Source organism: Amblyraja radiata, chromosome 9 (genome assembly GCF_010909765.2).
Source record: "Amblyraja radiata isolate CabotCenter1 chromosome 9, sAmbRad1.1.pri, whole genome shotgun sequence".
Lineage (NCBI taxonomy): Eukaryota > Metazoa > Chordata > Chondrichthyes > Rajiformes > Rajidae > Amblyraja > Amblyraja radiata.
In genome coordinates, this window is record NC_045964.1 from 42,670,003 (window position 1) to 42,687,962 (window position 17,960).

Genomic DNA, 17,960 nt, shown 5'->3' on the forward strand with positions numbered 1-17,960 from the left:
AACTTGGATCCTATCTCCTAGTCACTGTTTGGGGGCCTGTAAATAACTTTCATTAGGATCTTTTTACCCATACTATTTCTCAGCTCTACCTACAATGACTCTATATCTTCTGATCCTATGTCACCCCTTGCTGAATTTCATTCCTTACCAACAGAGCTACCCCACCCCCTCTGCCCACCTGTCTGTCTTTCTGATAGGAAGTATAACGTTGAATATTTAGCTCCCCCTTGCAGCTGCGTCTGTAATTCCCACAACGTCATACTTACCAATTTCTAACTGTGCTACAAGCTCATCCACTTTGATTCTTATAGTAAGTGCATTTAAATACAACCCCTTTCATTCGGTATTCACCTCGCCTCATCTCCTGATTATACCCGACCTCATTGTCTTATCCCTTCCGTCCTGATACTTACTGGAGTCTACTTCTATTATTTTTTAAATCTCAACATTCAAGTTATTTAGGTACGTCTCCTGCCACTTAATAGAGGGATAAGAGATGTCTTTGCTTTCAATTTTCTGTTACTTTCTCAGTAGGAGGATACATCACCAGGTTCTGATCCAAACAATCCAAATAACTACCGCCCCATCTCCAACCTCCCATTCATCACTAAACTTCTGGAAAGGACAGTAGCGACACAACTTCAAGTCCACCTTCAAAACAATAACCTCTATGAACCATTTCAGTCCGGTTTTCGCCACAATCACAGCACTGAAACAGCCTTGGTAAAAATTACAAATGATCTCCTTCTCGCAGCTGACACTGGTCACTTATCCATTCTGATCCTCCTCGACCTCACAGCAGCCTTTGACACCATCTCCCACCCAATTGTTCTGGAACGTCTATCTGCCACCGGCATCAACAACAATGCACTACTTTGGTTCAGGTCCTATCTACACGACAGAAAACAGTTCATCCAGGGAAATAAAGTCACATCCACAACTACCCACCTCCTCCCATGTCAAATGTCTCAGCGTCATTCTGGACAGTACTTTCCTTTGGCCCCCACATCAGCAATATCACACGCTCTGCAGACTTTCATCTCCGCAACATCTCCAGACTCCGCCCCTCCCTCTCCAAATACAATACAAAAGTCCTCATCCACGCTCTGGTCACATCCCGCATCGATTACTGCAATGCCCTCCTCACTTGCACCTCCAATAAACTTCTTCATCACCGCCAATGCATTCAGAACTCTGCAGCCCGGATCATCACCCGCAACAGATCATCGGACCACATCACACCCATCCTCTCTCAGCTCCACTGGCTCCCTGTGCACCACTGGATTAACGACAAGATTTTACTGCTGACCTTCAAAGCCCTACACCACCTTGCTCCCCAATACCTCTCTGACCTGCTGCTACCATACACTCCTTCCCGGTCACTTCGTTCCTCCTCAGCTGCAATTTTAACTGTCCCCACATCAGCACCATGGGTGCCAGAGCCTTCAGCTGCTCTGCCCCACGTCTCTGGAACACTCTCCCACCTCCCATCCGTCACCTGGACACTATCGATCAATTCAAATCACAACTCAAAACACACCTGTTTAGATTAGCATACCCGACATAACTTCCACCATGTTCACCCTGATTTTAATGACTTAAAATGTTGTGTATTTTTTTAATTTTATTTTTTAATCAACTTGATTTTAATATTGATAAATGTATTGTGATTTTATGTCCTGTAAGGTGTCCTTGGGTGTCCAGAAAGGCGCCAGCAAATAAAATGCATTATTATTATTATTATTATAATTTCTTCCACTTTTTTCCCTTCGAAGTACCTTCAATCAACCTGTTGTTGCCATGACAGGTTCACTGAACTTATAAGCTTTCTGGAAGAGAAGCTTGAAAGAAATCTATTGGTGTCAATATGCTCCAGTCTATTAGATAGCATAGCTAGTTACCATAGTAACTCAGTCTTCCACAAGTAGTCTACGCAAGACCTAATGTGCACAATTTGCTGAATTACATTAAAAAAAATAGAAAGCCTGTCTTCAAATAATAACAGCTCTGCTCCACAAAGATCCATTAAATATAACAATACAGCCAGACGTAAGTCATTCAGCAAAAGTCGATGCCAGCAATTTTTGCTGGAAAAGTCACACAGTCTAATCCCCATGTCCTGTTTTTCTGCCATATTTTTTAATGTTTCTCTCAATTCAAGTGTTTCCAAAAGATTTTTCGTAGACCTGCCTCACCTGCGATTTCTGCTTGAGAATTTTGCTTTCAAACCATCTTTGGTAAGCAACTGTGTTTTGAATTTCTACTCAAATTTATTTTATACTTAGTTCTTAACTTAAGCTTTCTATTCTAATCATTGTATGAACATGTGCGAAGCCTCTAACACTGTTGTCACACCATTCCTTCACCATCCCCGCTCTGGTGAATAAACCCTAACATCTTAAAATCTCATCAGTAACATCCAAATCAGTTCATCCAGTGTCTTTTCCACTAAAACATAAGAAACCAGAACACAAGTAGTCAACTGGGCCCTCCATCATGTTCATCTCATCGTTACTTTCCCATTCTCTCCAAACGCGTACATTTGAACAAGCGTTTGGTAGATGGGCGGAATGGACTTTCTGGCTGCTGCAGAGTTGGTTACATCTCCTGCCACTTCTGAACTTATTTTGAAGCATCGTATCCAGATTATGAACAGTTCGCAGTAACATAACCCTGCGTAATCTGGGAAGGGCTTGTATTCTCCTGTGGTTTAAATGTTCATCAATCTCCAGCTTGAATATATTCAGTGACTACATCCACAGTTCTCTGGGATCTAGATTTCCAATCCTCTGAGAAATGTCACCTCATCCCAAAAAATTAATGACCCTTACTCTGAAATTATAATGAAGTAAAGTACAGCACAGTTACAGGCCCATTTGCCAATCTTGTCAGTGATCACCACGATGACTATATGTCTGCATATGGTCACTTTCCCTACTATATCCTGCCTGTTCATGTGTCTGTCTAATCACCTCTGGAACATGGATGTTTCTATCACCTCCTCTGGCAGTGAATTCCAAATACCTGCCACTCTCTACGTTAAAACATGCCTCACAAATCAACTTTACATTTTCCCTTTCTAATTTCAAACCTATGTTCTCCAGTATTTGACATTTCCACCCTTGAAAAAAGATTCTAACTACTCTGCCTAGGCCTCTCAGAATGTTGTGTACTCCTATCCTTTCATCCCTCAGACTCAGATGCTCCAGAGAAAACAACCCAGGTTTGGCTGACATCTCCTTACAGCTAATATAGTCCAATCCAGGCAACATCCTGGTGAGCCTCTCCAAGGCTTCCACACTCATCCTATAATGAAACAACCAGAACTGCATATAATATTCCATTGTGGCCTAAGTTTTACACAACTGCAACATGACTTGCCAGCTTTCATACCCAATGTACCTACTAATAAAGGCAAGGATGCCTTCCTCATCACCCTATCTACTTGCGTTACCAATTTTATGGAGCCATGGACTTGCATCCCTACATCCCTTTATTCATCAATGCTGCTAAAGATCCTGCCATTTACTATATACCCTCTTTTGCATTTGACTTCTCCAAATACAATACCTCGTACTTGTCTGGATTAAACTGCATATGCCATTTCTCTTCCCAAAATCTCAAACTGATCTGTATACAGCTGTAGATGACCATCCACTACTTCACAATTTTGCGTATCATTAGAAACTTCTTCATCAGACCACTTACGTTTTCATCCAATTAATTAACATATATTACAAACAACAAAGATTCCAGAATTGATCCTTGCACAACTATAATCAGAGAACACTCCACCACCACTACCCTCTGACTTCTCTGACCAAGCTAGTCTTGGGATCCAATTTACTTACTCACCATGGATCCCATATGACATATTCTGGACCAATCTACAATGAGGGACGTTGTCAAATGCTTTACTAAAGTCCATGTAGAAAAGATCCATAGTCCTACCCTCATCAACCATTTTTGTCACTACCTCGAATAACTTAATCAAATTTGTGAGACATGCTCTCTCCCAAACAAAGCCATGTTGATTTTCCCTCGCAAGTCTACGTTTTTCCAAATGTGATTAACTCCTGTCCCTTCGAGTCTTCTCCAAAAAATCTCCAAATGCAACCAAACCCATAGTTTGGAAGAGTTATACAACAATTGTTCCTCCACTTATTAGAAAGCATTTGAATATATTAAAGACTCAAGAAAGAAGCAACTTATATACTGTAAAAAAAATACAACTTCAGTGCTAACTCTATCTTAACCACATGTTTTTACAGTTTGCATAAATGGTTTAGTTGACTGCTAATGACAGTTTTCTTATCATGCATCTTCAAATCAACACCAGGTTCTTAGTTGGATAATTCAGAACAAGCAAGAAGCAGTATGGTTGTTAAGATTCCGAGAAGCAGAGGAAATAAAGCTCTTAAGATTACCAATGCTGGAAATTCTCCTCAAATTGTTGAGCAATCTGAATGAAAAGGAGGTTGGTTAAAGCGATGATCAAAAATTGACCGGCGCATTGAACGTCAAGGTAAATTTGCGTTTTGGAACATATACTGTCATTATGTGCACCCTGACTTGAATTAATGTTAAAAGATGGATTACGAACTGAAGCTCATCTTTCAGCTGAGTGCCATGTCAGTTAAACCCAATTTGTTTCAACAAACTAATGACTCAGCTTCTCAGCAACAATCAAATTGATATAAATCTGGCAGGACATTGGGAAAAATAGCACATTCAAACCACCTGTACTTTTTCCCTGGAGGTTCCACTGGCTCCACACAGGGATTTGCAGTGGGAAGTCAGCAGGATGCAACTGAATTTGAGGGCATGTATGTCCTATCCACTTAAAAACCATCTTCCTACCGGAGCAATGTTTTTGAACAATCTTTTCTTGTCACACATGGGAAATTATATTTACATAATGATAGAGGTCTGTTGGACCACAAGCCCGAAACATAACTCAAATATAGCCAATCTGATCCTGATGGATCAGTACATAGAACAGTACAGCACAGGAACGGATCCTTCGGCCCACAAATGTTTGTACAGAACATGATGCCAAGTTAAAATGATCTGCCAGTATATGATCCATAATCCCTCTATTCCCTGCACTTCCATGTGCCTATCCAAAAGTCTCTTAAACAACACCACTATCATGTCTACCTCCAGGCAGTACGTTCCAGGCCCTCTCTTTGTGCAAAATAACTTGCCCTGCACATCTCCATTAAACTTTCCCGCTCTCACCTTAAAGCAATGCCCTATGGTGTTGGATATTTCCACTAAGAAAGAAAGGTTCTATCTACCCTAGCTATACCTCTCATGATTTTATGTACTTCTATCAAGTCACCCTTCAACCTCCGATGCTCCAGTGAAACAATCTAAGTCGATTCAACCTCTCCCTGTAGCTGCAACCCTCTAATCCAGGCAGCATTCTGGTAAACCTTCTCTGCACCCTCTCCAAAGCCTGCACATCTTTCCTCAAATGGGGCAACGAGAACTGCACATAATGATACAATTTCCCCTGAGAGCTAAACCATCTGGAGCTATGATCCTGGCAGGGTCAACCATCGTGGGCAGATGACAGGGTGAGGTTCCTAACCAAGCATGTCCCAAGATGAAGACCTCAATGATGAAATGGGTGGAGGATGGTTGCTGGGCAACTGATGGAGCACCACGACGGCTAAGGAGGAGGGAGAAGGCTGCAGCAGGGAGAGACTCCCAACCATCATAGAGACCATGACGTTGGACCTGGGTCTGTCTCTGTCAAAGACTCTATAGTGACTGTCTGCGCACCAGTCTTCTCATGCTAAAAAGCTGTTGTGCACAGGCATCCTCCTGGAGGAACATACCATGCGACATCCCTCAAAAGATCTGAAGACCCACAGAAAGCATCCACCAGGAGGACAATCATACTTTAATCATATTTTAAATGATCACCGATGATTATCCCACATTCAATTTAGCCATCATTATAAATGTAACAATCTCAAACATGGTACTAATTTGTTTAATAATGATATATCAAATAAATGGATCTGAATCTATCAACTAAATGAATGTTACTTTCCTATAAAGTACATAATCTGAATATGGATAAAGTGCTGACCTGGGTCAGTGCAGCATGACCCCCAAAGTGAATGCATTACCAGAATGTGGGCCTGGCCCAGCGTGAACATGACACACTTAGTCAGATCCTGTCGAGCTTGACATGAGTCAAGTAGACATGAATGGACAATTGAATGAATCCTGAGACAAAACAAAAACATAAGACATATATAACAAAGAATGATAGTTCAATAATTTCCTGATAATTGTTTAAGGGTATGTAATATAATGAGCTGGATCTTTTCTAATATCTAAGTAAACTCAAGGAAATTCTACATAAGGGCAAATTACAATGCTGAAAATGACTTTTAGCATTTTTAGCATTTATTTATTTATTCCGCCTGTTGTACATGTGTATGGTTTGATTGTATTCATGTTTAATACCATCTGATTTTGATTTTGATTGAAGAAAAGCTTTTCATTGCATTTCAGTGCACGTGACAATAATAAATCAGTACTAATACCCATATTATCTTCCACCTTATGGAAAACACTGCATACTTCGCAGGGAAGGTTTCTACTCACTTAGTGGTGACTTCACAAAAGGTTCCAATTCTGGTTCAGATTCTGATTCGTTCTCAACAGAACCTTGGGGTGTGAGCTCTGGTGTTTGAATGAGGGTAGCATTTCTAGCTGGAGGTGATGGCGTCTGTCTTGGTGTTGGAACTGGTGTTGGAATCAGCATTATCTGGAGGAATGGTAAAGTGCAAATAAATCAGGCAGTCAGACCAAGATTGGGTTTTGATTTGAAGCAGTTCGGAGGTTAAATGAGCTTAAATGACTGCATCTATGAATCTACACCAAAACATCCAACTCTGCACTGAGCTCGAACATGACAGGTTGCCTAACAATTTGGAAGAGACTGGCTAGCAATTTCAATACGTTAGCAACTAATTTTGAGAAATTATTACAGAACTTTTGAACTTTAATTCTCTGCAAAGTTTTCCAGCCATCCTGGAACTCCCCACTATGATGATGAAGCACAACAGCCTCGTGGAGACCGGAGATTTGATTAGCAAATCTACAATAAATTCAGTATGAGGATTGTTTAGAAAACATTGGGCCAATATCCTAGTAACTGTGGCCCAACAGTTCTGAAGAGAATCGCTAACATTCAGTTATTACCACACAAGTTCAGGCTTGTATGGATCACCCAGAAGATTTATTGACCACAGCTGCCAGTGGATATGCCACTTGGTTCAAATGCTGGACTCTGAATGGGGTCCAATGGGAAAGACAGGATTTCCTGCTGGGAATGTGAGACGTTGATTTAAGACCACATTTATTTCAGAGGGGGAGCTAAATGTTTCTTTCTTTAAATTATTTTACTTTCATATAAGTATCAAACTTTTTGATATGTAAGGATTTTAAAATCCTTTCAATTAATTTTGCTTTTATATTTTAAAATATTTTCAAGACTGTTTATAAACTTTGAATGATTTTATACATATCTGAATAAATTAAATAAAAACCTCATGGGCATAATATCAATCCTTGACACCCATAGCTGGCATGAATGAGTGGCATGAATGAGGCCCTGATTGAGATGAAAAACTCTGTACAGACCAAAGAACAGGGTGGCTTAGAATACCACCATATGACAACGTTATTTCTTCTAACGAAACACTCTGTGATGCTAACAAAATTGACTTACCGAACATTTAAAATAATTTCACAAAGAAATAAATGCTTAGGTAAAAAATATATAAATAGATCTTTATCTTCTAAAAACAAACACTAAATTTTACAACAGATTTATAAACTTGGTTGTCTCAAATTTATGGCCATAAATGTTAAATATTCAAGCACACAGCCTTTTCGTTCGACAAAAACAAGTTAATGAGAAAAAATGAAAATTAAATTTCTGCTATATATTTTGGAGTGTACATTTTTAGTGTTTCACAAGGACCAGTCCCACTTAAACGATTTTTTAGGTGACTGCCGACGACTAGGCAATCACCACACGGTCACCGGGGTGTCATCTGTATGGCCGTGAGTAGTCTCCTCAGTCACCCAAAGAGTCGTAGCGTTTTTCTGGTCGCCGCTAGATTTTGAAATGTTCAAAGCTTTTCGGCAACCGTGGGCTTTTCGTAGCTTGTCTTTTCCTGACATAGGTGCTATCGTAGGTTATTGCCAGGATGGCATAGGTTGTCGCCAGGTGAAGTAGGTTGTCGCTGGTGCTGACCGGTGAATTCCATTGTTGTAGTTGCCTAAAAAATCGCCTAAGTAGGACAGGCCCATTAGTCCAGTCGCCGGTTTTTTGGCGACCTGCTACGAAAATATGACAGTCGCCGGTAGTCGCCTAAAAAATCGCCTAGTGGGACAGGCCTTTCAGTCTTCCGCCTTTCATTACCAAGATATCATTAGATAAAGCATAGCGCTAAAATATTTCAAGTTTATTAAAGCAAATCTTCTGCCTTCTACTATCAACATGCTAATCTAAGAAAGGAATCAATTGGAAATTATCAGATTTGCTTGTGGTTAAATGGAAAAACATTTGCCCGCAGTTTACTTATCTTCATTGCAAAATGCTTATGTAAATCACGTTCCCTTTTCTCTACACCACAGATTTAAATTCATAGCAGAGATTGCCAGTGACATATTTTTTAAAGATAATCCACTTCGTTGACACATAAACAGAGTAGTTATTTTAAGTACTGTATTCTAACCTTTTCCAGGCAATTTTTAACACGTTGCATCAGAAAACAATACAAAGGTTTTCTGACTTGATGTTATGCTATCCTGTGAACTGGCCTATCACCTGTTCCACCACATTGTGGCTCAGTAAGATAAGTTCACAATACCGTTCCTGCCATATTTTATCAAAGCTAGGTTGTTAGACAAGTAGCAAATAAAGGCCAATTGGCTTTCCCCAAGGCAGGGTCCAAAAGTAGCAGTGGCCACACTACAATATGAACAAAATCAAAAGAGTAGAGAAAATGAGCATAATTTCTTAATTGTAAACTTGGTGTTAAGAAATATATTAATATAGTTTTTGTTTTTCACTGTGTAGACTTTTAACATACTATTATTCTGTGACTAGCTGTACAAATTACCTGCAAGATATATATAATGATAATCCCTATCAAATCTCAGAAGTGGATGATAGAGAAGAGGCAAAATTAGATGCACGATGCAGTAATTAATAAGCACAGTTCCCTGATCTCAAGCATCAAGATGCAGCACAATTTGATGATTGTTAAAAGTATATTCTTAATTGGAGGCCTCAATTAAATTTTACAAAATATACCACTGATATGAACATATGTAGCAGGGCTAAAACTATACTCCAAAGAACAGCAGTGTTTTGTTCTAATAATATAGTTAAGTTGAATTCCAGGACCAGCCTAAATAGCCATGTCATTTTTAGTGCATGTATAGTGTAGCGAGATTGGAATGACAGCAGATGCCAAGTATGAAAATAGTTGTTGTGACTGTAATACAAAAATAGAGAGGTCACTGTTTAAAAATAGGTGGTCACCCATTTAAGACAGGGATGGGGTGATTTTTTTTTCCTTTCTCAGGGTCCTGGGTCTTCAGAACGTTCTTCTTCAAAAGGCAGTGGAAGTAGACTTTGAATACTTTTAAGGCAGAGATAAATAGATTCTTGATAAGTAAGGCACTGAATGAATTGGGGACTGGTGGGCATGCAGGGTTGGAGTTACAATAGAATCAGTCATGGTTTTATTGACTGACAGAACAGGTTGGAGAGGCCAAATACCTAATACTTCCTCATTTTTATGTTACCAGGTATGCTTGCACTTAGATATTTTTTTCTTGAGACCTTTACAGCAAGATTCAGAAACACAGCGTAGGGTGGAATTATTTATGCAGAAGAATTCTTTCAGTCAGAATGTTAAATTGTATTTTTCTTTTGAGGATTCTAGCAAAGTAATGTAGATAGCTTCAAACTCACTTCTAGCGAATAGGCATTAGTAGTTGTGAATATTCCTTTATATATGGCATTGAATAGAAGCCCTGCATTGTTTTTAATGTTATAGTCAGTATAAATCATGTCTACTTTTTTTACATCAAACTACCCTGATACCTTTGGGGAGTAGATGCTCATTTTGATTCACCAGCATTGGTTTTTTTGCATGGTTTTATATTAATCCCTGATGATGCCTAGTTCAGACAACAAAATGCTTACATTTCACACCAGTGAAGCACATCATTTACTGCTGTGCAAACTGAGAAATTAAATAATGAGTGGGCGTGATTAAATCACTCCCCAATTCCACGCTCTGCCACTTGCGTTTGATTAGGATTCAGACCCAATATCAGACAGTATTCTCATACACATTATTGAGATAAATGTGTTCAATCTCAAAATGTTTTGTGAAATACGAGAACTTCTAACCGGTGAAGGTGTTCTTTGTTGAGGAGGTTCTTGTACGAGTGTTTTACTTTCACTCTGGCGCTGCCCCAGCATAATGGCGATTATCTCAGCAAGTGCTTCATCTACAAACTGCCGAACGAGTTGAGAGTCCACAGGAATGCCTGCATCCACAAAAAGCTGCAAGCCTCCTCCTCCAGCAGCTTCGACTGTTGAGGAAGCAAACAATAACATCTTAGCTCTGGAAACCATATCAAAGCAGAATGCACATTAGTAAATGATGCTACTGAAAATTATATATTTCCTGTTTTCACAAATGAAATCGGGACAGAAAAAGCTGCCTCCTTTACAACCATCAGAGGACGGCAGAGTTACATGCTAATCATTCAGCTTTAATTCAGAGAAGAACAGAAAGATACTTATTTCATATCACTACTGTGAAAGTGCCATTTTATTAATAGTGGAAGTTTAAACAAGAAAATATGGCTCTCTTTAAACAACAGAAATATGAGAAGACAGAAATGAGCTGGAGTAACTCAGTGCATCCGGCAGCATCTCTACAGAATAAGGTGACATTTAGGGGTGGGACCCTACTTCAGACTGATTGTGGGTGGGGAGAGGGAAAGAGAGCAAGAGAGGAGGGGCAAGACAAAGTGTGGCAGGTAAAAGGGAAACACAAGCAAGTGGGGTTTCTGATAGGTAGGTGGTTGACAAAGGCCAGAGAAGAAAAAAAAATAGGTGTGAGACAAAAGGATTGAAGTATTGCAAATTGTGAAGCCAAATGAAGGAATGTAGGTGGAGGGGGAGGGGAGAACTCGGTGCGAGTCTAGGTAGGGCACAGGGGTGGGGGGTGGAGGTAAGGGAAGAAAACAAAATATGGCTCCCTGAAAACAAGAACAAGCAAAACATGTTTTTTTAAAACAACAGAAATGTCATGAGAAGACACAAAGAGCTGGAGTAATTCAGTGGGTCAGGTAGCATCCCTGCAGAACATGGATAAATGATGTTTCCAGTCAGGATCCTTGTTCAGAATGATTGTGTTGGTGGGGTGGGGGAGAAAGCTGGTAAAGAGGAAAGGCAGGTCAAAGGCTGGCAAGTGATATGTGGATTAAGATGAGGGGTGTTTTTCGATTGGCAGAAGGTTGGACAAAGGCCAGAAATGAAAAGACAGAAGGTGTGAGACAAAGAGACTGAAGAATCGCAAATTGTTATACCAGAGGAAGGAATGTAGGTAGAGGGGAGGGGAGAAATTAATGTGTGTCCAGGTGGGGCACAGGGGAGATAAATGGGGAAACCGGGGGAATAGAAACTGGGGGGAGGTCAGGATAATTTCCTAAAAGCAGAGAATGCAATGTTTTTTCCATTGAGTTGTACCCAAAGCTACCCAAGTAGAATATGAGGTGCTATCACTCCAGTTTGTGTGCAGTCTCACTCTGGCAATGTCGGAGGGTCAGGAGAGAAAGGTCAGTATGGGAATGAGAAGAGGAGTTAAAATGGTTAGCAACCGGGAGATCCAGCAGGCCTTGGGTCATCAAGTGCAATTGTTCAGTGAAACAGTTGCCGAGTCTACACTCGGACTCATTGAAGCAAAATTCATGCAGATGTAGTTAGAGGAGGTGCACTTGAATCTCTGCCTCACCAGGAAGGACTACTGTGGTCCCTGGATGGATGTGAGGGAGGAGGTACTAGGACAGGTGTTATATCTCCTTCCGTTTCAGGTGAGTGTACCTGGGAAGGGGGTGGGTTAGCTGTAAAGGGATGAGTGAACCGAGAAGTTGCGAAGGGAACAGTCTCTGCAGAAGGCAGAAAGCGGATGAAAAGATGTGACTGGTGGAGAGAACACATTGGCGGTAGCAGATGTCATGGGAATATGTCACATTTATCAAAGAGAGATTATCCAAAAAGCTGCCAACATTGAAGTCAGGACATTTGAATTAATGTCAACACCGAACAGTAAGTACTGTGCTAGTGTGGCCAAGATTTGTACCAGCACACTATTAATTATGCTGCAAGAAATGTGGATTCGAACATGACTTCCACGTGTAGCATTTGTCACATTTTAGCTATTTTCCCAAAGCTGGTTACAATATGGAAAAGTGGACGATGAGAAGCATATTACTCCTCAGAGACATTTTTGCAGAGATACATTGCTAACATCCAACATCCAGGCAGGAAACGGAAATGTCAAAGGAAAGCACGGAGAATAAAAGAGTTCGAAAAATAGAGATCATTTACAAAATCCCAAAATGTGTTCAATGGTAAAAATTGAAAGGCAATCTTCTTTAACTGAAACAACCTTGCATAAGTCATATTAAACATTATTAGGATAAGCTTGAATCTAAATTGGCGCAGCACTTTAAGTTGATGTTAAGGTGAGACATACCAATATCTGAGCCTGACAGCACACTCTCCTCACTTTCAGAATAAATAACATGTTCCACAGGTTGTACAGGACACATCTTACTAATGATTCGGGACATGAGTTCTTGTTCGACCCTGTTGGAATAAGGATTTCAATATTTGTTGACATAACAGAAAATATTCATAATATGTGGACAGATCTTTAAAAAAAAGGCATAGAACTGTGTTCTACATTTCAAGCTGCATAAGACATTGGCAGCAGGCACGTGCCGTGAGTAATTACTCAGGGTGGGCAGTCAGTCGGCTTTAAAAAAAATCTTAAACTGCGCATGCGCAGATTGTTCTCTCCGTTAGCTGTCAGTCAACTTTTTTAAGTCTTCAAAAGCCAAATCTCTTAATAAAGTACAGTATTTCCCGGCAATGAAAATGCACCCCCATTTTGAGTTGCTAAATTTTGGAAGAAGGCTGGTGGGACATAGAATTTCTCACGCTCAAAAAAATAAATATAAAGAAAGCAATTTGCCCAAGGCTTCCAAATCTCCTTCATTCTGAATTACTGAATGGGTGGGGGGTGGAGGGTGATGGCAGGTGGAGAGATGGTGGGAAAAACGGGAGCACACTGCGACAAGTTGAATCAGTTGTGATCTTATTGAATGACAATAGTTGTTCAAGGGACCAATTGGGGGGAAAGTTCCTTTCACAGCGTGTGGGGAGTGTGGTCAGGGGTAAAGTTGCGGGGAGGACAGGAGCATTGAGAAGGAGAGGGTCGGGGATCATGCCAGTAACTCACTCACTCATCGCTGCCACGGCTCCCCGGGCGCAGAGCCACCGCATTGTGGCCGGGGAGGGAAGTAGCTCAGGTGGCTGCCACCTCAGCGCCTTCTGCCGGCCCGCTCACCTCTGGCAGTGCTCTCTGTCTGAACATCTCTCACCTGCCGCTCGCCGGCTTCGCTCATGTCAGCCGCTTCCCGGAAATCCTTAAATTCCCACAGCCGAGTAACCTCAATTGGTCCCTTGATCGCGCTGTCAGAATTTAAAGATTTGCGGGAAGCGGCTGACATGAATGAGGCCGGCGAGTGGCAGGAGAGAGGTTTTCAGACGGAGAGCACTGCCAGAGGTGAGCGGGGGCCGGCAGAAGGAGCTGAGGTGGCGGCCGCTTGCAGCCACCCGAGCTACTTCTCCCCCCGGCCACAATGCGGTGGCTCCGCGCCCGGAGCATCGTGGCAAGTGAGTTGCTGGCATGATCCCCGACCCCCTCCTACTCCCCTCCTCAGCAGCGCGGTCCTTTTATAGCCGCTTCCCATCAGCTGCCAGCAATGAGGGATAGACTTGGCTAACCCTCAGTACAACAACATCATTCTTGATGTTGCTGTACTGAAGGATAGCCAAGTCCATCTTTCTTGGCTAACAACCTCCCAACTTCGGTTTCCAAGACACACGTAAATTTTCGTGCCTTATTTTTGGGTAAAAAATAGAGTCTTCATTGCCGGGAAATATAGTATTTAAAAACATATAACACCAAGAAATCTACTTACCACATCATTTGTACATGAGCTCCAATCTTCTCTCTTTTTTTTTTTGTTAAGATATTCTTAAGATAATGGCAATCCATGTTTGAAAAACCCGCCAAGAAACTTGCGCTGCGCATGCGCAGTACTGCAAAGGCAGAATTTCAGCTGCCTTCAGTCTCCTGGAAATTGACGGCTTGAAGCATCGTCGACGGCACTTGGGCTGCACAGACCTTCGCGTGTTACATGCACTGCGGATGAAAGGCACGGAGAATTATGCCTACCGAAGAGATCGATCTCTTAGGTCGGCATTATTCTCCCATGCAATGGCGGACTGGCCAGGGTGTCAGCTTGCCCGATGGCAAGTGGGCCCCTGATGAAGTGGGCCCCTGATGAAGTGGGCCCCCTTTGTCTCCTGGCAACCAATATTTTTAGACTCAGTCCGCTACAGCTCCCATGCCTTTACTATTTATATTTAATAATTACCATTTTATAATTTTAGTCAGGGTAGGCAGTGCCTACCTTGCCTACCCTGACGGCACATGCCTGATTGGCAGCTTCCACTGAACTTGTGCTCCCTTGGGGATTATGGGCAGCTGTACAGATGGAACAAGGCCAGGTGGGGCCAGGTGCACAGGCAGACAACTGCTGGGAAATTCACCAGGTAAGTGTACAGAGTGTCCTGCGAAAGGGACCATGTATGTAGGAGGAGCATGGTCAGGTTTGGGGTCAGGAGTGCAGGCACAGCGTGCCAGGGTACTCTGTGAGTGAATAGATTGTGCTGGGAATGGGAAAACATATGCAGAGAGAGCATAGTTGGGACCAGGAGTGGTATGGGGTGTGGCCAGGATGGGCTACAGGAGCTGGGAAAGTGGGCGGTTGTGCAGATTTGAATCAAAGCTGCAATGTTTTTGAATTGCGTTAGATTGACAATAGACAATCGACAATATGTGCATGAGTAGGCCATTCGGCACTTCGAGCCAGCACCGCCATTCAATGTGATCATCTACAATCAGTACCCTGTTCCTGCCTTCTCCCCATATCCCCTGACTCCGCTATCTTTAAGAGTCCTATCTAGCTCTCTCTTGAAATAATCCAGAGAACCGCCCTCCACTGCCCTCTGAGGCAGAGAATTCCACAGACTCACAACTCTGTGTGAAAAAGTTTCCTCATCTCCGTTCTAAATGGCTTACCCCTTATTCTTAAACTGTGGCCCCTGATGTGGTCTCACTAGGGCGCTGTACAACTGCAGAAGGACCTATTTGCTCCGATACTCAACTCCTCTTGTTATGAAGGCCAACATGCCATTCGCTTTCTTCACTGCTTGCTGTACCTACATGCTTACTTTCATTGACTGATGAACAAGGACCCCCAGATTCTGTTGTACTACCCCTTTTCCCAACTTGACACCATCTAGATAAGTCTGCCTTCCTGTTTTTGCTACCAAAGCGGATAATCTCACATTTATCTGCAATAAACTGCATCTGCCATGCATCTGTCCACTCACCCAATCTGTCCAAGTCGCCCTGCATTCTCAAATCCTCCTCCTCACAGTTCACACTGCCACCCAGCTTTGTATCATCTGCAAATTTGCTAATGTTACTTGTAATCCCTTCATCTAAATCATTAATTTATATTGTAAATAGCTGTGGTCCCAGCACCGAGCCTTGCGGTACCCCACTAGTCACTGCCTGCCATTCTGAAAGGGACCCGTTAATCCCTACTCTTTGTTTCCTGTCTGCCAACCAATTTTCTATCCATGTCAGCACTCTACCCAAAATTCCATGTGCCCTAATTTTGCCCACTAATCTCCTATGTGGGACCTTATCAAATGCGGGACCTTATCAATTGTGACCGTTTGCAGGTGGATTGTGTCCAGGAATGTGGTCATGTGTGCAGATACAGTGAGGTCAGGTATGAGATCATGTGTACTGATGGAGTACCATGGAATAGTAGGGCCACCAATGCAGCAGACTGGGAATGGGAGCTGTAGGCCACAATGTGGCCAGAACCTGTATGGGCTGGGAATGTTTTCAAGTGTGCACCATGAACTGAGGGCCAGTCTGAGATCGTGAGCTGGATCATGGCTAGGAAAGGGCTGAAGAAAGTTAGAATGTGGGGGAGTGGAAGGGAACATGTGAGAGGGTGGCAGAAGGTTAAAGAGCAGAGCAAGGGAGAGAGCAAGCTCAAAATGATTTAGGAGTGGGTGTGAGGAGATGAGGGGAGAGCAGGTGACTGGACAAGGGAGATGTGTGTGATTGAGAGAGAGTTGTTGAATATATGTGGGTGGTATGAGGAACACCAATAAGAAGCAGCACCAGTATGTTTTAATTGAATCTTCACTTGCATTGAAGATTTGTTTTGCCAAAGTACCCTCTGCTTCAGTGGAGATCATCAATGTATACAATTCACAACATTTCAATGTCTTCAACGTGTTACCTACCACTCTATAAGCTGATTTTCTATGGATTCCTTGCGCTCTATCACTCCTACAATATCAACAACTGGATGAGGGGCAGGAACAGAAGGAGGAAATGATGGATCTTTGTACAAAGCAGAAATGGACTCAGCAAAGCCTTCCAACTCTATCGCTGGTTCAGGTGATCCTTGATATTCAGTATCAGTGTCAGGGTCCTAAACACATAAAAACAAGTAGGGTTTAAATTGGAAAAAGTCAGATAAACATTGTTCTGTTACTTAATAATATTTAGCAGTCAGACGGCATCTATGGAGAGAAAAACAGAGTTGACATTTCAGGTTAACAATCCTTGAACAGAATAGTAAGAAAACAAACATATTTAAAGTTGCAGAGAGAGATAGTAATGTCGAGAACAAAAGGAAACAAAGGGTGGAGGCCAGGATTGTTCAGGTGATGTGATTAGTTTTGGTGTTATCGAGGAGAAAAATAATAATTTGATCCTATCTTTCTGGAACTGTATAAATGGAGAGAGATAAATGATGGCAGTGGAGGGGGAGAATTCATATTTGAATTGTGACATGTAAAACACAGCAGCTGATGGAAATCTAAAACAAAAGAGTAATGCTGGAAATCCTCAGCAGATCATGAAGCATGTGAGGAGAGAGAAAAATGTCTGGCTCAGACAAGGAATTCATGAATTCAATACTGAGTTCCAAGGGTTGTAAAGCCGAAATGGAAGAGGATGTGCTGTTCCTCGAGCTCAGTTTGGGCTTTGATTGTATAGTACAGTGTATGAAACGGAACCAAGGGGGGGGGGGGGTCAAAGTGGAATGGAGAATTAAAGTGGGAACTAACAAAAGTGGAACAAACAGAGGGGCTCTGACAAGTACTCATTTGTTCAGTTCTCAGTTTTTCTTTGGAAATTATAAATTATGATATTTTCCCACCTAAATCATTGATATAAAAACTGAAACCTGGAATTAAGAAATTGCAGATTGCAGATTGGCTGCTTTAACTGTAAAACCCTCCTAACGTCCACAAGCCTGAATCTGACTATTTAATTGCCTGTTGTTTTAATTCTCCGCCCTTGGCATCTACTGTGCACCAATAAAGCTCTGTCGAATCTTAATAAACAGCGCAATATTTTCTTAATTAGATTCTGAAGTAAAACTGAACAATTTTGATTTCAATAGAAAGGTAAGCTGGAAGTTTGAGTGGAATGGGAAATGTTTGC

The 17,960-nt window shown here is 41.8% G+C and overlaps 1 protein-coding gene across 5 annotated transcripts in view; it reads right to left on the minus strand.

Moving 5' to 3' along the window:
- kiaa0586 (KIAA0586 ortholog) overlaps nt 1-17,960 on the minus strand; it is a 371,111-nt gene that overhangs the window by 69,615 nt on the left and 283,536 nt on the right. For all 5 annotated transcript variants that reach the window (XM_033027180.1, XM_033027181.1, XM_033027182.1 and 2 more), the window contains 4 exons: nt 16,751-16,941; nt 12,822-12,934; nt 10,463-10,647; nt 6,628-6,790 (listed from right to left, as the gene is read on the minus strand). In XM_033027180.1, the coding sequence (XP_032883071.1) occupies nt 6,628-6,790; nt 10,463-10,647; nt 12,822-12,934; nt 16,751-16,941 (652 nt within the window). The remainder of the gene's footprint in view (nt 1-6,627; nt 6,791-10,462; nt 10,648-12,821; nt 12,935-16,750; nt 16,942-17,960) is intronic.